We start from the raw sequence: 17,582 nt of genomic DNA, 5'->3' as shown, positions 1-17,582 counted from the left end.
AGTGACTGACAGACACAGGAATAGACTTCAGTATGTTGCAATTTGTTTCCTGACCACAGCTGAATCCCATGCTAATGTGCCTTACTTTCTGGGAAAACCCCAAAATTCCTCAAACCTAGTCATTTCTGGAGAGAGGGAGGAAGGTGTAGTTGTGTCTTCTATCCTATGCTTGTCTCAAAGGCTGCCTTTTTACTTCTGTTGTTTCCTGTAAGTTTCCTATAAGTCTTTTTCCATCACAAAAATAAAAGGACCTTAATTTCATATTCATCTAAATTCAAAATTTCCTGCTGCTAGGAGCTGCAGGCTTTAGTTCACAAGGCTTCTACTTTTTCCCATATAGCGTGACAGCCTTTTCTTTGTGAGTGCTAAACCCACCTTGATGGATCCAGACTGCCCTGAGTGCTTTGGGGTGTGCCCTGAGCTCGATGGGAGGGCTGTGCACATAACACAGTGCTGTGCTGAACAAATCGTGGTGGGCATAGCCCTGTCCCCCAGCACAGCCCTGAGTCAGACTGGCTCACATCCAAAGGATCTTAAATGTGTTGTAAATGTCCTGTGTTTGAATATCCTAGTCATGTACTTGTCCCAGTCTCCACTGATATAAGATCTAAATTCTTTTTTCACTGAATTATGCTTCATGGTCCAACTATCCTCATTGACAACAAACCCATTTCTTTCAAGACTATTAGAGATATAAGACATACCAAATAGTTTCTATTTTTAGGGATGAAACTCAATCTTAAATAAAACTTGACCTTCTCAAATCCACGAGCTGCAAGGTCTCAATTTGTAAAGATGCATCAAAACTACATTTTTGAGGAGTTTCAAGGTAACAGATCAAATTCAGGCATCCAAACATCATGAGGCTGGTCTGTTCCTGCTTCCTTTGTGTCTAGGGGATATTTTTTCCAGAGAGTGATTCAAAGCAGGGGTTGTTTAAGGGAACAATTTATGTGAAAACAAAGCATGATTAATTGTTCAGTTTCCTTCAGAAAGGAACTTCCTTCAGAAGTCAAAAGTGCATTCCTTTAACCCCTATTATTTTAGTGTACATCAGAGTCCACTAAATTTAAATGGTTGGAGAATCATGTGTATTAAAATCTCTACTTTCTAGGAGATAATATTGGGTGAAAACTCAGGGTTTGAAGGTGTTCAGTAAAGTGGGAGAAATGCATTCTGGTTGTTACAAGGAATGGTAGAAGCTGGAAGTTCTGACTGTATCCTTATTTACTGGAAACATGGATGAAATGTGTGAAGGAAATACATTTGTGTGGTACAACAAAACTAGGGAAGCTGTCTTGTCTTTGCATTTACAGATTCTGATTTGTCTTACACTGTCTTGTTCTCAAAACAGCATGGTAGAAATTAAATGGTGAAAAGGTGGTGATATTGCATACAGGGATATAATTGACAGAGAATAGAGTGAACCCAGCATTTGCTTTGAGTTTCCTAGTACTGGTATGGTAATGTATTTTATTTGTTTGCTTGTTTTATTTAAGCGATAGAAACCACCTTCTAAAAGAAGCAGAGATACTGCACAAAGCCAGGTTTAGTTACATACTGCCAATTTTGGGAATTTGCAACGAGCCTGAATTTCTGGGGATAGTAACAGAATACATGGCCAATGGGTCATTAAACCAGCTATTACATGGGGTAAGTGTACTTATGGTCTTTAAATATGATACCTGGCTGCTTCAAGTAGATTGCAATTTCCATAATTAATTAGTAAAGTATTTTATTTATAATATTTCATGCTAGAAGACAGTCATTATCCCTAGTAGTTTTTGGTGCTCAGTTAGACCTGTATCTCAAAAAGACAACTAAACTTAGCTGACATAAGTTTTGTTAAACTTTTTTCTTTAATAAAGTGACCTATAAGGAGCTTTATGTTGAATTATTACATACAGTCACTTTAAAAATCTCAGTTGTTCTCTAATTAGATTCTGAAATACTTATGCTTTCTTCAGTCTGGGTTTCTGAATTACTGCCAATACAAATATTGATTTTTTTAATGAGTTTTGAATAATTAAAAAAAAATACTTCAGTTTATAGAAGCCAAATATTAATAATATAAACAAGTATGAATATTTCTATCAGATCTTATTCGCTGAGTAACTTCTCTTGTGCTGAACTCTCAGTTGCTCCCCTTAGCTTGGCCTGAACAGTGTTGTAATGCAAAGCGACTGCAGTTTTGTCTCAATGGCACTAAAGTCCACGTTTAACCAATATACATCTCGTGCCTTAGAGAGCTCAACTGTGTGTTTTTCATAAAGGCATTAGCATCAATGTAACTTTTAATATTTCAGTTGAGTTTTACTTTTTTTTATTTGTTGTTACTGTATTATTATTTATACAGGTAGTGTTTTGTGCATAGTTTCAATAGTTTTTTTGCTCCCCAATGTCAGTTGAAGATACGATTACTGCCATTCTTCATGTAGGACTCAAAAATTGTGGGTTGCAAGTTTCGTGCAGAAGTTCATCTGTAATTCATATTTCCATATGAATGAGTAATGTAATAAATTTTCTACATCATGCATAGCAGTCATGAACTACTATGTGAATGCTAGGGAATGGAAACATAGCACTGCCTAACTATTATTTTTTGATAATGTTTCTTTTAACAGCTAATGAGTCTTAAAGAGTTTGTGTAATGTATATTTGTAAAGATTACTGCTTGCCCAAGTCACTTTCTTCTTCTTATAAAATAGGTCTTTGTGTATGCTGTTAGATCAGAATAGAGGATTACATTCTGGTTTTGTGGTTTTATCTTGGCAGAAAGATGTATATCCTGACATTCCCTGGTGCCTGAGATTCCGCATTCTTCATGAAATTGCTTTGGGAGTAAACTATTTGCACAACATGAATCCTCCATTACTGCACCATGACTTAAAAACCCAAAACATTTTGCTGGATGATGAGTTTCATATCAAGGTAGGGTTATTTAATTCTTCTGTTCCTCAGTATCCAAAATGAGTGAAAGTGTTTTCATTGTTGTGTAGAGGAGGAAGGCTGAGGTTGTGGCCATGCAGAGAGGATGTAATTGTATTATGGATTTTTTCTTCTGTCCTTGCAGACAAAACGTGGGAGTTTTTCTTTTGGAAGCTCTGTATTATTCAGTTGTGGATTTTATCTGTCTGAAAAGACCAGAAAGAATTTGGGCTGCTTCTGCTATAGCAGTAGTTGATATCACTCAATAGTGGTGACACTCTTGTTTGTCAGCCTTTCAAGAAAGCTACATTTGGCCCTTTCTGAGAAGAAAATGGAAAGTGTTCCTGCCGAGGATGCTCTGACAAGTTATTTCTGATAGGCAGTAGGTCAAATTCAAATGTAAATGCTCTACTTGATACTTACCATGCAATATGGACATATCTGCTCCGTTGATGTAGTATAAGAACATGTAAAACAAGACTGTGAAGTCTTACTTGGTTGGAAGGTGGCTTTTGTGAAGCTCCTTAGAACAAGCAAATATACATGTGGAAGTGTCAGTAGTTCAAAACTTTAATTCAGCCTTTTAAAATATCACTGCCATGATGCAAAAAAGACACTGAAAGTACTTCTGGCAAAATGTTTAGGTGCTTCCATAATTGCAAGAGTTAGGTTCATTTTTTCTTGTTTTTTTAAAAAGATCTGTTTTTATAATTGTCAGAATATGTTACTCAAGTAAATGGAAATAAGAGATATTGTGCACTGAATATATACTTAGAAAGTGAATGTTTCAGTTGTTACTGTAGATTTAGTCTCTTTGTGAGTCCTTTGAGCAAAGATCCACTGCTGGTTTCTTCCTTTTCTGTTGCACAGAAATTTTTCTTGGCAGCAAAGTGCCTCACATGGCTTTGTCTCTGCTCACACCCTCAGCAGGTCATACTTCCTCCCACTCAATTGTGCTGGTGTTGCCAGCTCTCGAGCTTCCTGATAAACCTGATCGGGGAACGAGTCCAAGCCATTTTTTATCCACTCTCTTTTTAATCTCTAACAGCTTTGGTGTGGCCTGGTGCTCTGCCTGATCATATCTGAACAGTTTCTTTGCTGAGGCTATTGAAGGGAAGAGGTTAATTATTGCATACCTGCCCAGCCTCCTGTAAGGAGTGTCCTTAGGGTTTTAAGTGAAGCAAGATTCTCTAAATTAGTACTGTTGACAGGAAATGCAAACAAGGTTTTCATACTTGCCAAATAGAAGAGATACTTCGTATGTATAGAGGTAACACCATTGACAGAGTGCTTCTGACTGTCCCTGATCTACTGAATGAGAAAGAATCAAGACTAATTACAATGAGGAAGGCTTGATGAGAATGAGTTGTAGAGAAGAAAGCTTAATTTTCATTGTGGATTTTGATGTATGCTCTTCAGAAAGCTTGTTTCTGTTATCTTAATTGACACAGCACTTGCACAGGCATCTTTTGAAAATGTTTTTGATATTACGCAAATGCTGGGCAAGTGCAGAGCTGGTAGCTGGTTGCTTATCTCCCATGTATGCCAGACACTGCAGCTCAGCCAGCAGGTGCATTCTGCTAAATGTTTCTTTCCTTATCCATAACCTAATCTGACATCAGGTGCCCTGGCTCATGGATGCCTGAGGATGTAAACTGATGTCAGTTTCTTCTTCATGTAGAGGCACTGTATCCTGTGGAAAGGAGCAAAGGCCCAGAGTGCACAGTAAAGTAAATATTCAGCAACTTTTTGCAGCACAGAATTTCAGAATATCAAATTTATTAATTCAAGATTAATACATCATAGTTTTGGGAGTGAGGTGAAATGCCCTGAGATATTTCTGTGAGAGGAGCTGCCTCTGGATATTGGCAAGCTGAGTTATGTGCAACTATTATGATTCATATTGAACTTGTGCTTTCTTCATAACCAGGGAGCTACTAGTAATTAATGATTTTTTGTTTGCTTCTTTTTAACACAAGGAAGTGATTTTCTTCATATGGTACAGCTATCTACAGCAGATTCCTCAGCTGTAGCATACATGAGTCCTTCCTTAAAAGAACAGATAGAGTAGTGCTATAGGGACAGCATGAGTCATGAGCTGGGAATGCTTTATGGACTGGAGTTGATGTTTCCTGTTGCTAGGAGAACCACATAGCTTTTGTGTGTCGGGTTAGGAGCTTTGGGTGACCCCTGCTTCTGGGCACATTTCAGGAATTTCTAACAACTGTCAGCAGATAAATCCAGTTTTTCTTCTCAGAACAACTGATTTGACCTTTCCAGATTGCAGATTTTGGCATGTCCAAATGGCGTGTCATATCCATGTCGCAATCACGAAGTGAATCCTCTTTGCCAGAAGGAGGGACAATTATCTACATGCCACCTGAGGATTACAACCCCAGTCAGAAAACCCGGGCAAGTGTGAAACATGATATCTACAGGTAACTCCTGTTGTTCTCTAGTGGGGCTTGAAATCTGAACTCAGATATGATTTACTGAACCTAGATTTTAACATATTCTTAGCAATTTTATTCTTTTCAATGATAATATCATAGCTATATTGGCTAAATTGGGAAATAAATAATTGAGTGATAGCTGGATTTAATGACTCATTTGTTTTGTGCTGTGACAAGTGTAATGCTCCAAAATTAAACTGAGACTACAGAAATAGGTAGGGGACTGGTTTCTGTAGATGAGCATACACATACAGACAATTCAGGTCAAGAAGAAAGCCATTCATGTAATCATGTAGAATGTACTTGGGGAAAGAAGAAAATGTATTTTTGGAAAGGAGGCAGATAAAAACAGGATAGTGGGTTTAGAGAAAGTAGTTACAATTATCTCCTTAAGGAATAATTTACCTTATGAAAGTTGTGGTAGTTTTGTGTTGGGCAGTCCTGAGTACAAGTAGTAGAATAGTTAATAGAGTGATGGTGGCCCATATAGCGAAAGGAAATCTCTCTGAGATTATAACTGAGTTACAATTAGCTGGTCTGAAATGGTTTGGAGAGCTCAGAGATTACTTGAAAGATTTTGGGAGGAATTGTCATAGTGTAAAGGAAGATTGAGAAGGCATGAACTGGCTAGTCACTGTTACAAAGTCCATCATTCTGGTGCAGTCTGCCACCTTTACCTTCACTGATCTCTGACATGGTGGTTGTATCTTAGTGATAGATGACTCAGTCTCAGAGGGTCCTACTGACTTCCAGGGAAATCACTATTTCCCTTACCCTTAGAAGCACAGAAAGTTCCTTGGAATTCCTGTCCAAAGAATACAGATGACAACATACCTGTTTTCCTTACCCTTTGATGAGAAGATATGGATAAGGAAAACACTGAAAAGACAGCAAGGTGTATTAAGGGGAAAAAAAGGGTGACTGGCAGCTATATGAATGGGTGGAGATGAAGAAGACAAATGTTTCTTAGAAAGAAAATAATATTTTCAGACGAATAACAACCAAATAGGAGAAAATATGAGAAGACATCAGTAGATGAGTGTAGAAAACAGGTAATTTAGGAAGGAAAGAGGTTATGTGAGAAGAAAGAAGAGAAACTGAGACAACATTGGAAAGAGAGATGTTCAAGGCAGGAAGACATGAAGGTTCAGAGACAGTAAAGGATCACCAGAAATGCCACACAGGAGATTCTGTGCTCACAATCAGATGGAGATGCTACAAAGCAGAAATAAGAAAGGAAAACAGGAATAGTGTATAGGGGAATGCTGCAGTGATGTAGAACTGAGAAAATAATCTTTAACTGTAGAGAGATTCCAAACTGAATGAAAGATATTACTAAATATTTGGATATTTTTCTGGATGTCTAATTAATTGATCACAGCTGAATGTTGTTGAGATACTGAAGCTAATTTGTGAGGAAGTATCTTTCTTAAAGAAACAAATTGTTTAAACAACAGTCAAGCAGTTTAATTTCTACAAAAGGGATTATTTGCTTTACAAAATAAATCAGCCTGCATGGATCTGTCAGGAATACATGAAAAGCAGACTTTATAACAGGGAGGACTGCTTTTATTAAAAGCTGCATGAGTAAATTTTATCATTGAAGAATGTTAAAATACAAACAGAATAAATAGTTAGGTGAACTCAATTTATATAATTTGATTTTAAGCACCAATTATTTGTTTTTTACTTTGTTTTTCCTAATTCTTACTTGGTAGCTGTCAGATGGTACAGTGCTCTAAGGCAGTTAAATGTAACCTATATGCAAAGCTGGGTACTTCTTAGTGATGCAGGAAGGAAGCTCAGTACATTCATACCAAAGGTGGGGAAAAAGCCTTAACAACAATTTATCAGAGTGATTATTTTCTGGAATGACACTGTCACAATGCTTAATAAAGACTTGGACTGAAAACATGGAAATACACGCTTGTCAGCACCTTGCATGTATTCTGAAGTTATGGCAGCGTTGAAGCTTTAGCCTCTTTTTACTCAGAAAAGTCTGAGTAGTGGAACCAGATACTTGAATACAGTGGTGGGATTAATATTAGGACTTTTTAGGATAAATCATGTAATAGAACTTCATTCAGATACTGTAGAGTATGTGAGGAAAAATTGGAGAGGACCGAGAATTCAATGCTGCTTTTAAATTAAATCAGCTAACCTTATTTAAATTACAAAGTTGTTTAAAATTAGCTCTTTCTAGTATATCCTGGTGGCTAAGGAGAGTGACTAGTTTACTAGACATGGGGCAAGTTTGTACTCGCTGAACTGCTTGCCATTCATGTTGTTGTGAATGGAAAAGAAGGTCACTGGTTTGAGTAAGCACATCTGTGTTCAGTCTCCTGGCATTAGGTCAGAGTAGTCTTCCCAAGAGTCTGTTTTGGAAAGTGAATGCTGTGTGTAAGTGACATCTCTCCCTATGGAAAAGATTGCAAATGTTGAAAGCATAATATGGGGAGGGAGGAAGCTGGAGTGGGCGTCCCAAGTGCAAGTTTGTATCTTACCTCTCTGTGTCACACTGTGTTGGGATAGAGCTCTGTGTCAGAGCCATCCTCCCTGCTAATACTCAGCTTCCCTTTGGAATGTCAGGGAGTGTCAGTCCATACTGGGAATATTCCAGAGTATTGCAGTTAGGACAGAGCAGTTAGCTCTCTGGGGCTCACTTTAATTTGTTTGCTGAGATTTAAGCTCCATGTATGTAATTCACAATGTGTTAGCACAGACAAGTGGATACAGATTTGGAATAGGAGTTTATATGCCATGGATTTTGTCTGTACTTAATAGTATTAACTAGTTCTAGATCAAGTTACCTGCTTTCATATAATAGATTTCATATGTTCATGTCATCATTTTAGTTAGCTATAGTCAGTCCCATGTGTGCTTACAGGACCATTTTACCAAAATGTTTTAAATAAAATGTAAAACTGAACATATTGTGTTGTTAAGTGTTGGTAGTCTAAAATAACATCTCTACTTTTTATACTGTAAACAGTTATGCAGTTATCATGTGGGAAGTAATGTCAAGGAAACAGCCATTTGAAGGTAAGTCCATGTCTTCCTTTAATTTATTTTTCCTGCTTTACCTAGAGGTTAAATGTGAAACCTGGAGACTTAATTTTAGGGGTTACTTTCTAATAACTTTTAAACTTGTTGAAGAACACTTTGAAATACTTTTTGAATTAGATTATTTTTTTAGTATCTTTTTCTTTTTTAATCAGTTTAGTTTCATAAATTAAAAATACTTTTTCATTAATTAAAAAAGAAATATAACATTATTTTGATGAGCTATAAATTCTATGTCTGCAAGCAGAATTACTCCTCCTATATAGTAAGCTCTTTATATTGCATATATTTCTAATGACTTCACAATGTCTGTTTTGACAGAAGTTATAAACCCCTTGCAGATAATGTACAGCGTGTCACAGGGACAGCGACTAGACTTGAGTGAAGGAAGTCTACCAATGGACATTCCTCATCGAGGGCTTATCATAAGACTGATGGAAAGTGGCTGGGCACAAAACCCAGATGAAAGACCATCGTTCTTAAGTGAGTTTACCTTGCCAGAGTTCTGTTGAACATGGTACTTACAGAGCAAGGTTATAGTCGTGAAAGGGAAGTGTTAAAGATGTCAGGAGATCTATGTGCTCAGTCTTGTTGCTTATAATAAGGTGCTTGGCTGCTTTCTTCATGTCTGTAAACAAACTTTTATGAAAGGAATTATGTGTGTGCTGCAAAACCAGGTTGGTTGTTGGAGTCTTGTGCATCTACCGTCTCTTAATTTACCTGTAAAAAAGCAGCATGTTTTGTTTAATTACTTGTGTTTGGAGGTTTTTTTTATTGTTGAAATTAATTTGGGGTTTTTAAGGGGGGGTGGGAGAAGTGAAGTATAAAATGAGTACTGTGGGATTTACGAGCACCCAATCAACACCAAAGGACCATTGCACACAAGCTGTAGTGATTTCAATTTGTATTTGCATCTCAGTGTAAATCTCTCACTGACACTTTGTTTTACTGTTCCATCTCCTTTATCAAGCAAGAACTGGAATTTTTTTCCAATCAAGGGAATGTGTCTAAATACAGTGTTTTCCAAAATCAAAAAAGAATAGATACATGATATTTCCATATGCATTTTTGTTTTCCTGTGCCAACTAACAAAAAAAAAAGTAGCAATTTAAGTGTGTGGTCACACTGAAGGGAAAATTATCTGGGATATGTACTACAGTGTGAGCTAACTTAGATTCTCTTTTTAGTGCCATGTGTGTAGTAAGATGGTCTTTGAAAAAAAACATGTATTGCTTTTGCCACTACTTAACTATCATAAAAAGAAAGAAGAAGTTGCAAAACTGTTGCAAAATTAGGGGAAGTACAGCTCACTGCTGGGAAATTTAAGCAATTACCATAGCATAGGGATGCAGACACACTGAGGCCAGTGTCATTTGGTTTCACTGGATGTGATAGGTCAGTGCTCTGACTATCCCATGTAATCTGGCCCTGCCTCATGCCTTAAGCATGTATTCTGGATATTGCTGTGTTGGGAGTGTGTTTATTTTTCTGGTATAAATCTTTAACACCTCTTCTGGAGTGGGAAGACAGCAACACACTCTGAGATGGTATTTGTTTCCATTCAGCTGATCAGGTAGCTGATGGGGCTACCTTAAAACACAGCAAACTCACCAGTCTCTCCATTCCATGAACATGAGACTTGTGGTCCAGCACTGTCCTGGATCTCTTTTGGTATGCAGTGATGAGGTGGCCAGGTCAGGGCAGGATTTCTGTTGGTGGTGTAAACTGTTCTAACAGAAGCAAGCAGCTTCTGTTTTAGCAGTGTAAGTGGTTTGATAGTGTCAGACAAATTATTTTTGTAAATATGAGGAAGACACTTTAGTACAGTGACAACTTGATTTCCACTTCAAGCCATTCACCAGGTACTCTTCCCTTGTTTAGAATGTTTAATAGACCTGGAGCCAGTTCTGCGAACATTTGATGAAATAGCTATGCTGGAAGCAGTAATTCTGTTGAAGAGATCGAAGGTAAGTAGCTTTTGTTACAGTCATGAGTTAGTCAAATAAGTTGCTAGTTTTCACTTGCTAAAAGAAGTGTAATCTCCTTTGTCATTTCTCCTCAGTTTCCTTTGTCTAATCTTGTATCTGTTTGAAACCAGTGTTTGTGCGAGGCTGTAATCTTACAGCAGAAATTTAATACAGGTAAATATTTCTCTTCCAGTCACTATATGAATCACAAAGTATTTACAAGAGTGGAAAGAAAGCAAATGTGGAACAGATATCTCTAAATATACCTCTGAATCCTGAAAAGGTAAATACTTTATGTGTTGCATTTGGTATGTCAGCATCCTGCGAGATTAAAGGAAGTTTAGCTTGGTATGAGGAGTTCTGTACTTTACTTTCCTGTGCAGTCAGGAAAGGCATAAAATGCATTACTTGAGCCAGACAAATGCAAAGTCATATATGTGAAGATAGTAAAGGGTGAATATGCAGAAATCAGAAGGGCATCTAAATATGGGAAAGCTCTAAATATGTCATGAAGCTGTCCAGGGGAGGTTTAGGTTGGATATCAGGAAAAGGTTCTTCACCCAGAGGGCAACCAGGCACTGGAGCAGGCTCCTCAGGGAATTGGTCACAGCACCAAGCCCAGTTTCTGAAGTGTTTATACGATGCTCTCAGGCAAATGATTCTTGGGGTGGTCTTGTGCAGGGCCAGCAGTTGGACTTAGGATCCTTGTGGGCCTCTTCCCTCTCCACATATTCTGTAAGTCTGTGATCCCCTCAAGAAGGAATGCAGCACAAAATGCCTGCCAGTAGTAAGAGATTGTCTACTGCTCCCTTATACCTCTGCAGAGTTTGCTTGTATAGGGTCATATAGATTTGCATTTATATTTTGATTCTTAATGCTGCTGCTGCTTTTGGTTCTTACTAGTAGTTAAACTTGTACACAAAATTGCTGTCATCTTTGAAAATACATAAGTATTGGGATTACATAATTTCTTCTGATTTATCGTATTTTCATTGTGCTGTCTATTGAGCATTTAGATAGCAGGGAAAACATAGGTGATGGGAAGGTTTTCTGTAAAAAAATTGCAACTTCATATTTGTTTAATGTTCCTGTTCCAATCCACCTGGATTTCTTTCAGCCAACGTACTATAGCTCCATACAGTGTGATGCACTTCCTCTTCGGAGCATCTCTCCAGATACATCAAAATTCAAGTCTATTCCCCAGTGTAATATCCTCTCATCAGGTGAGATAATTTGTGTAAATTTAATTTGCCATTGCAGCTTTACATTCACATTGTGACATTGTATTTGTGTAGTAAAAAGTTGGGTCCTCTATGTCAGAAAAAAATGTCTTCTGTAAACTTTGTGGTCTGGGTAAAAACACCACATTTTTTTAAGCTCTGATTTTCTGTTCCTATCACCTGAGAAATCTCTACAGGTCACAGGTTCAGTTTTCCTATTCAAAGTTTCCAGTGCAAGTTTCTATATAATTTTTAATTCAATAGGTAAAAATGTCTTTAATAGATTGCTTTGCAAAAGTATATAGTGTTATCTGTTCTATCTAGAAATGGAAGCTGTGTTCTTACTATGTTTTCATTATGTCTAGAACTAGATTAAGTCTGTAAAAAGTAACACTACTGAACTTTAAACTAGACTTTAAGGTTTTTCATTAGCTAACACAGTTTCTTAAAGCACTTCAGATATATTTCTACTTACTTATACTCTTTATGTGATTTAATATATTTTAGTTCTTTTCTCTGAGGGACTCAGAGAGGCTTTTATTTCAAATTCCAACATACCTGGACAGACCTTTTGTAGCTGTCCCATTTTATGAATAAAAGTTGGCAAAATTCTCTGAGAAAACTCAATTTTGAGGTTTTGCTGACATCAGAAGCCAGAAAAATACAATGGAGCCCAGGTGGAGTAGCAGTACATTCTGAAACTAAAACTGCATTTAAGTTTCTTCTCTTGACACAATGTAAACATATTTCAAAAGATTAGAGTGTCCTCTGGCATTTTAGGGACCAGTAGTATGAAAGCAGACAAGGCTATTGAATTCACTGCTATAATATAAAGGCATCAAAAAGTATTCTGAGGTCCTGCAAAACCAGAGATACTCTAAAAGAAGTAGGAGAGCACAGGCAGTTCCTTTTTCAGCTCCTGTTTGAACACATACACAATTTTGAACTTCTACTCAGTGTACTAGAAAGGTATAAATACAGAAAGAATTTGGGTAAATAAATTATGGGAGGCATAAGCACTTTCAGTTACTGGAGAAAATGGCAGAAAGCAAGTACAGGGTACTTTGGCTGTATCTCAACTGAAGCATTTATCTGTACAGCAAAAAAACCTCAGTGATGAAGATAACTCATACTTACCTAGCTTAATAAGTATGTTGTGATGAATTTTAGAACATGGAGTATTAGTTTGAACATGAGCATGGACTACTGTAAGTGTAATCATAAGATAATGATAAATATCATTATGATAAACATAAGATAATGATAAATATCAGCCTTTCTTGCTGCTGGTTTTTGTTATAAATTGTTGTATCTGCCTATGGAGGGCTTCAATGAAAATTTATTGGTACAATTAATCTGATTGGTCAGCTAGTGGTTATTTTATAGTCATTCCTTAGATTTTACTGTGTTTATGTATAGATACTGTAAAACTTGTGAAAATAGTGCCTATAAAACCCTACTGCAGAAGTGTTTGTTATTACTTTGCCAATAGCTGCATCAGGTAGTGTTGCAGTGGAAAGCAAAACTGACATTCCTCTTGCTTTTCAAACTCAGATGCAATTGTTTCAGGTGAAGATTCTATTCCAGGAAGCTGTTAGCAAGAGAGGAGTTTGGCATGGCCAAAGGCAGAAATTAATGACTACAGAGTCTAGCTGAGTTAATGACTATAGATTATTGTTTTTTCCATCAGTACAATCAGAATACTTTTTCAGAAAATTGCTTCTTCAGAGTTAAGGCTTGTCTTCTAGCCTTTAGCCTTTCTTTTCATCTTATTTTTTTCCCTACACTAGCGAGCTTTTTGTGGGTATTTCTTTAAACAGCTCTTTTCCCTCTTCCCATTTAATTTCTGATACAGAGAGTAATCCTTTAATATACTTTGTTTTGCTAGATGAGCAGGATTCACTCTTTTGAAATCCCTTTGTAAAATAAACTTCTTTATTCTTAGTATCCTAACAAGTCCTCCTGGTGCATGTTCTAACTTAAGTCATTGAACTACATAGTATTATGTGTCTATATATGTATGTATACATAGTACAAGTCATTGAGCTACATAGTATTATGAGAGACATGAGAAACTTTTTTTGTCTACGAAATTCCCCTTACTTAGTATACCTTAGAATTTTATTTTTCCTTTCTCACAAGGTCCTTCCTTGCAGTATTACCTACTGAGGGATTGTTTTTATTCCTCATCTCACTTCTAATCGTTAGCCCCAGCTTGAAACAGAAAGTCTAGATTTCATATTTTTCCATCTTTTTTCTATTTCTGTTACTCCTGTCTTCTAGGTCACCTAAGTTCTTTTTGAGTAACTTGAGTCAATCTGTTTTTTTCTGAATAACATCTGAAAAACTCTCATTAGCTTTTTTGTGGGTTTTTTTTTTTGAGGGAACTGGAGTTGTTTCGTTTAGCCTGGAGAAAAGGAGGCTCAGAGAGGAAATTTTGCTCCTTTCCTCTCTGCAACTATCTGAGAGAAGATTGTGGCCTGATGGGGGCCTCTTAACTGCCAAGCAATAGCAACAAGCAGTAGGATGAGAGGAAATGGCCCTGAGTTGTGCCAGGGGAGGTTTAGATTGGACATTAGGAAAAATTTCTCCATGGAAAGAGTTGTCAAGCATTGGAACAGGCTGCCCAGGGAAGTGGTTGAGTCACCAGCCCTGGAGGTATTTAAAAGACGTGTGGACGTGACCCTTCAGGGTATAGGGCAGTGGTGGGCCTGGCAGTGCTGGACCCAATGATCTGAAGGAAGGGTCTTTCCAATGGAAACGATTGTGTGATTTTATGATTGTATTTTTTTATGCTGTGGTCACTGGTCAAGGTCATTCTCTCATACCAGTACAATCCCAGTAGTTTTGTCTTTATGTTATGAAACTAAATATATGTGCCCAAAAATGTATAACAATCTATCCCAGCACAGCTGTTTGAAATACTTTCCTGAAATGATCTTTTACTCACAGTGGTTGTCTCCTAATCCCCTTTTCATGCAGTAGATAATATCTGCTGCTTCACAGTAGATAGCTCTGCCCAGCTTTCTCTCTTGTTCATGAAATAAAATACTAGTTACTATGAGTTCTAGTCCACCATTTTAAAATACTCAGAATGGAGTTTCTTCCACATTTTCATATTCCTGCTCTGTGTACTTACAGACATATTCTTCTACAGGTCAAGAAAGAGCTGGGAATACACCTTCAGATTTCCCCATTGGACAGGTAATCTCAAACTGTCCATGGGGCTACCTCATTGTGTCTTTAGATGCTCATCTGAATTCTTGCATCTCTGATTCTTAGTTAACATCTTAGCTATTGTGTCTTTATCAAGTGACACTATGAAAGTCTAATCAAAGTTATTTGCAGAGTTAGGCACATGTCCTGTAGTTCATTTCTTATCAGCTGTTTGTCATCTCTTTCTTGTGTCATTCCTACTGCTGCTTTCATATCTGTCATCCTTTTCTACTATAAAAAAAATCCTAAAACTAGAAACTGTTAAACTTCCCACCTGATAGAAATCCTTATACTTTTGTTTGCAAAAGTTTATGTGAAGCTTTCATGAGGTTATATTCTATTTTGATGGACTACAAAAAGCTTCCATATGCCTCCCATTGAATGTTAACTTCTCCCACTGTTCTTACTTTTCCCCCACCTGAATCTTCATTTTAATATTTTCACCTTTGTTACAGTGCCATACTTCATCAAAATAAATTGGTTTGCTTTCCTGCTGACTTTCAGTTATCTCTCCAAATATTCAAAGGATTTATTTTGTTCTTTTTGTCCCTACAAAAATTTTCTCTCAAGCAGAGCTTTTTCGTTACTTTTCTTACACTCCCAATATTTCTTTAAAATAAAGCAGGACCCCAAACCGTAGCCAAGCCCTGGTAAAATAAAAAAGGGACATAAATGTACTCAGAATTTGAGTATAAGGACTAATTTGTTGTATATCATGTAAAAGTAGTTGGTTTATGGCTTCTTTTGTGAAATTGCTCTAAATAATCTCTGATGGGTGTATTTTATTTGAACACAGAAGTAATATAGCTTGTTCTTTTCCTTCTCTTTTTTCTTGTTGTCTAAGATGGAGATTCTGGGTGTCTACACTCTCTCAGCAGCCAGAGCATGGATGGAAATCTGTCTGTAACTCAGAGTGCCAGACCCCTTGTGCATCCAAACAGTACTGTTCTCTCATCTGACAAGAATATTTCAGATGCCTCAAGTTCTGCATCCTCTGTGCTGACATCATCACCAATTCCTTCAGGTACAGCAAACACCATTTGGTACCAAGACCCACAATAAGTGTTCTAACATTGAGCATATGTCTAATATGAAATGGAAACTGGAACTGCTATTCACCTGCAAAATGAAAACAAAATATCTGCAAATTAAAAGTGCAAAACTAAGTAATTCTGTCCTTGTAAACTTACAAGGTAAGCAAAAATGTGACCAAGTACAGGTACCTGTAGCTACTAGCTTTTTTTCTCTCCTCTTAATCAGATTCCTGGTGCCATAAGTCTTCTTTATCCCATTCCCTTTGCTCATATTGTTTTTCCTATCTCGTACTGCTGTAGAAGTGCTACAGACCAGCAAAACAGGAGAAAAACTTAGCTCAAACTTAGTCACCTTGTTGCATGTCACTTCTTACTTTTTAGGCTTTCCAGTCTTCCATTTAGTAATGGTGGGGCTGAGAGAAGCAGCAGCTGTGTCAGCATCTCACCTGTAATGATCCTCTGTGTTAGTTGAGAGCCCACTACATTATATTCTTATGCATCAAATAGCTGTTAAAAGTGAACACAAAAGTTAACAAAAATAAACTTTAATGATTAATTATTCAGAATTATTTTTTTAGGGGCCACACAATAACATGCAACTTTATAAAGATCTGTTGCATCTCCCCTCTTCTGGAAATATGAGAATGAACATCTTCTCACTGTGTGAAACCTCATCTTGAGAAAAATACCAGGAAACTACAGGGATGTTTTCAGTAATTTTCAATAAAAATCCCCCTGGAAAGTGAATTTACCACCTGTCTCTTTTTAGTACCAGGTCGGGTTGAACACTGGAACAGGTTGCCCATGGAGGCTGCAGAAGTACCATCACTTGGAGATGCTCAAAATTCAGCTGGACAAGGCCCTGAGCAACCTGAATTATCCTTGAAGTTGGCCCAGCTTTGAGCAGGCCATTACATCAGATGACCTCCTTGAGGGTCCCTTCCAAACTAAATTATTCTGTGATTCAGATAGAATAAATACTCTGACCACCATATTTGTCAATTGGATCATTTTAACAGCTTTTTTTCAGCTTGTTCTTTGTTCTGTGGCAATATTTGTTGTCAGACAGTTACAATCCCTTTTTTCTAATCCTTTCCAATCTCAGATTTTGTATTGGAAACCATACAACAGAATGTAGCACATCAGTGGATCCAAAGTAAAAGAGAAGAAATTATTGATCAGATGACTGAAGCATGTTTGAATCAATCACTGGATGCTCTTCTATCAAGATTTTTGCTCATGAAAGAAGATTATGAACTTATAAGCACTAAACCTACAAGGACATCAAAAGTACGACAACTTCTTGATACTTCAGACAGCCAAGGAGAGGAATTTGCCAGAGTTATAGTACAGAAGTTGAAAGATAACAAACAGCTAGGACTTCAACCTTATCCAGATATTGTATCTAATTCTCAAAGACTGCATCTTTAAATTTATTCTTTCTTTTTGAAACCATGTGAATATTTCTTACATGATTCTTGATTCTATATAGTATTTTATACATGTGCAGCTTTGTCTTTACTGTGCCTTTCTAGAGTCTCAGAAATGGCCCTGAGTTCTAGCCTGCATTTGGTCAGTGACCAAATAATAAGTTGGAGTGCAATCATAAAGCCAAACACTTGACAGTTGTTGACTCATTTTGTAAATGTATTTTGTTTATACATGGCAAAGAAAAACATTAAAGTTTTACCATTTTACATA

At 37.0% G+C, this 17,582-nt stretch overlaps 1 protein-coding gene across 4 annotated transcripts in view; it reads left to right on the top strand.

Annotated features, from left to right (window-relative positions):
• The window catches only part of RIPK2 (receptor interacting serine/threonine kinase 2), a 19,929-nt gene extending 2,347 nt beyond the window's left edge, over positions 1–17,582 (top strand). For all 4 annotated transcript variants that reach the window (XM_086883298.1, XM_086883309.1, XM_086883321.1 and 1 more), the window contains 10 exons: positions 1,500–1,653; positions 2,776–2,931; positions 5,209–5,366; positions 8,374–8,423; positions 8,766–8,927; positions 10,326–10,411; positions 10,605–10,694; positions 11,529–11,634; positions 15,692–15,871; positions 16,987–17,582. In XM_086883298.1, coding sequence (XP_086739424.1) covers positions 1,500–1,653; positions 2,776–2,931; positions 5,209–5,366; positions 8,374–8,423; positions 8,766–8,927; positions 10,326–10,411; positions 10,605–10,694; positions 11,529–11,634; positions 15,692–15,871; positions 16,987–17,312 — 1,468 coding nt within the window. In that variant the 3' untranslated portion in view covers positions 17,313–17,582. The remainder of the gene's footprint in view (positions 1–1,499; positions 1,654–2,775; positions 2,932–5,208; positions 5,367–8,373; positions 8,424–8,765; positions 8,928–10,325; positions 10,412–10,604; positions 10,695–11,528; positions 11,635–15,691; positions 15,872–16,986) is intronic.

Source organism: Cyanistes caeruleus, chromosome 1, assembly GCF_971803275.1.
Source record: "Cyanistes caeruleus chromosome 1, bCyaCae1.hap1.1, whole genome shotgun sequence".
NCBI classification, from domain to species: Eukaryota; Metazoa; Chordata; class Aves; order Passeriformes; family Paridae; genus Cyanistes; species Cyanistes caeruleus.
This window is presented reverse-complemented; position numbering and strand designations above follow the sequence as displayed.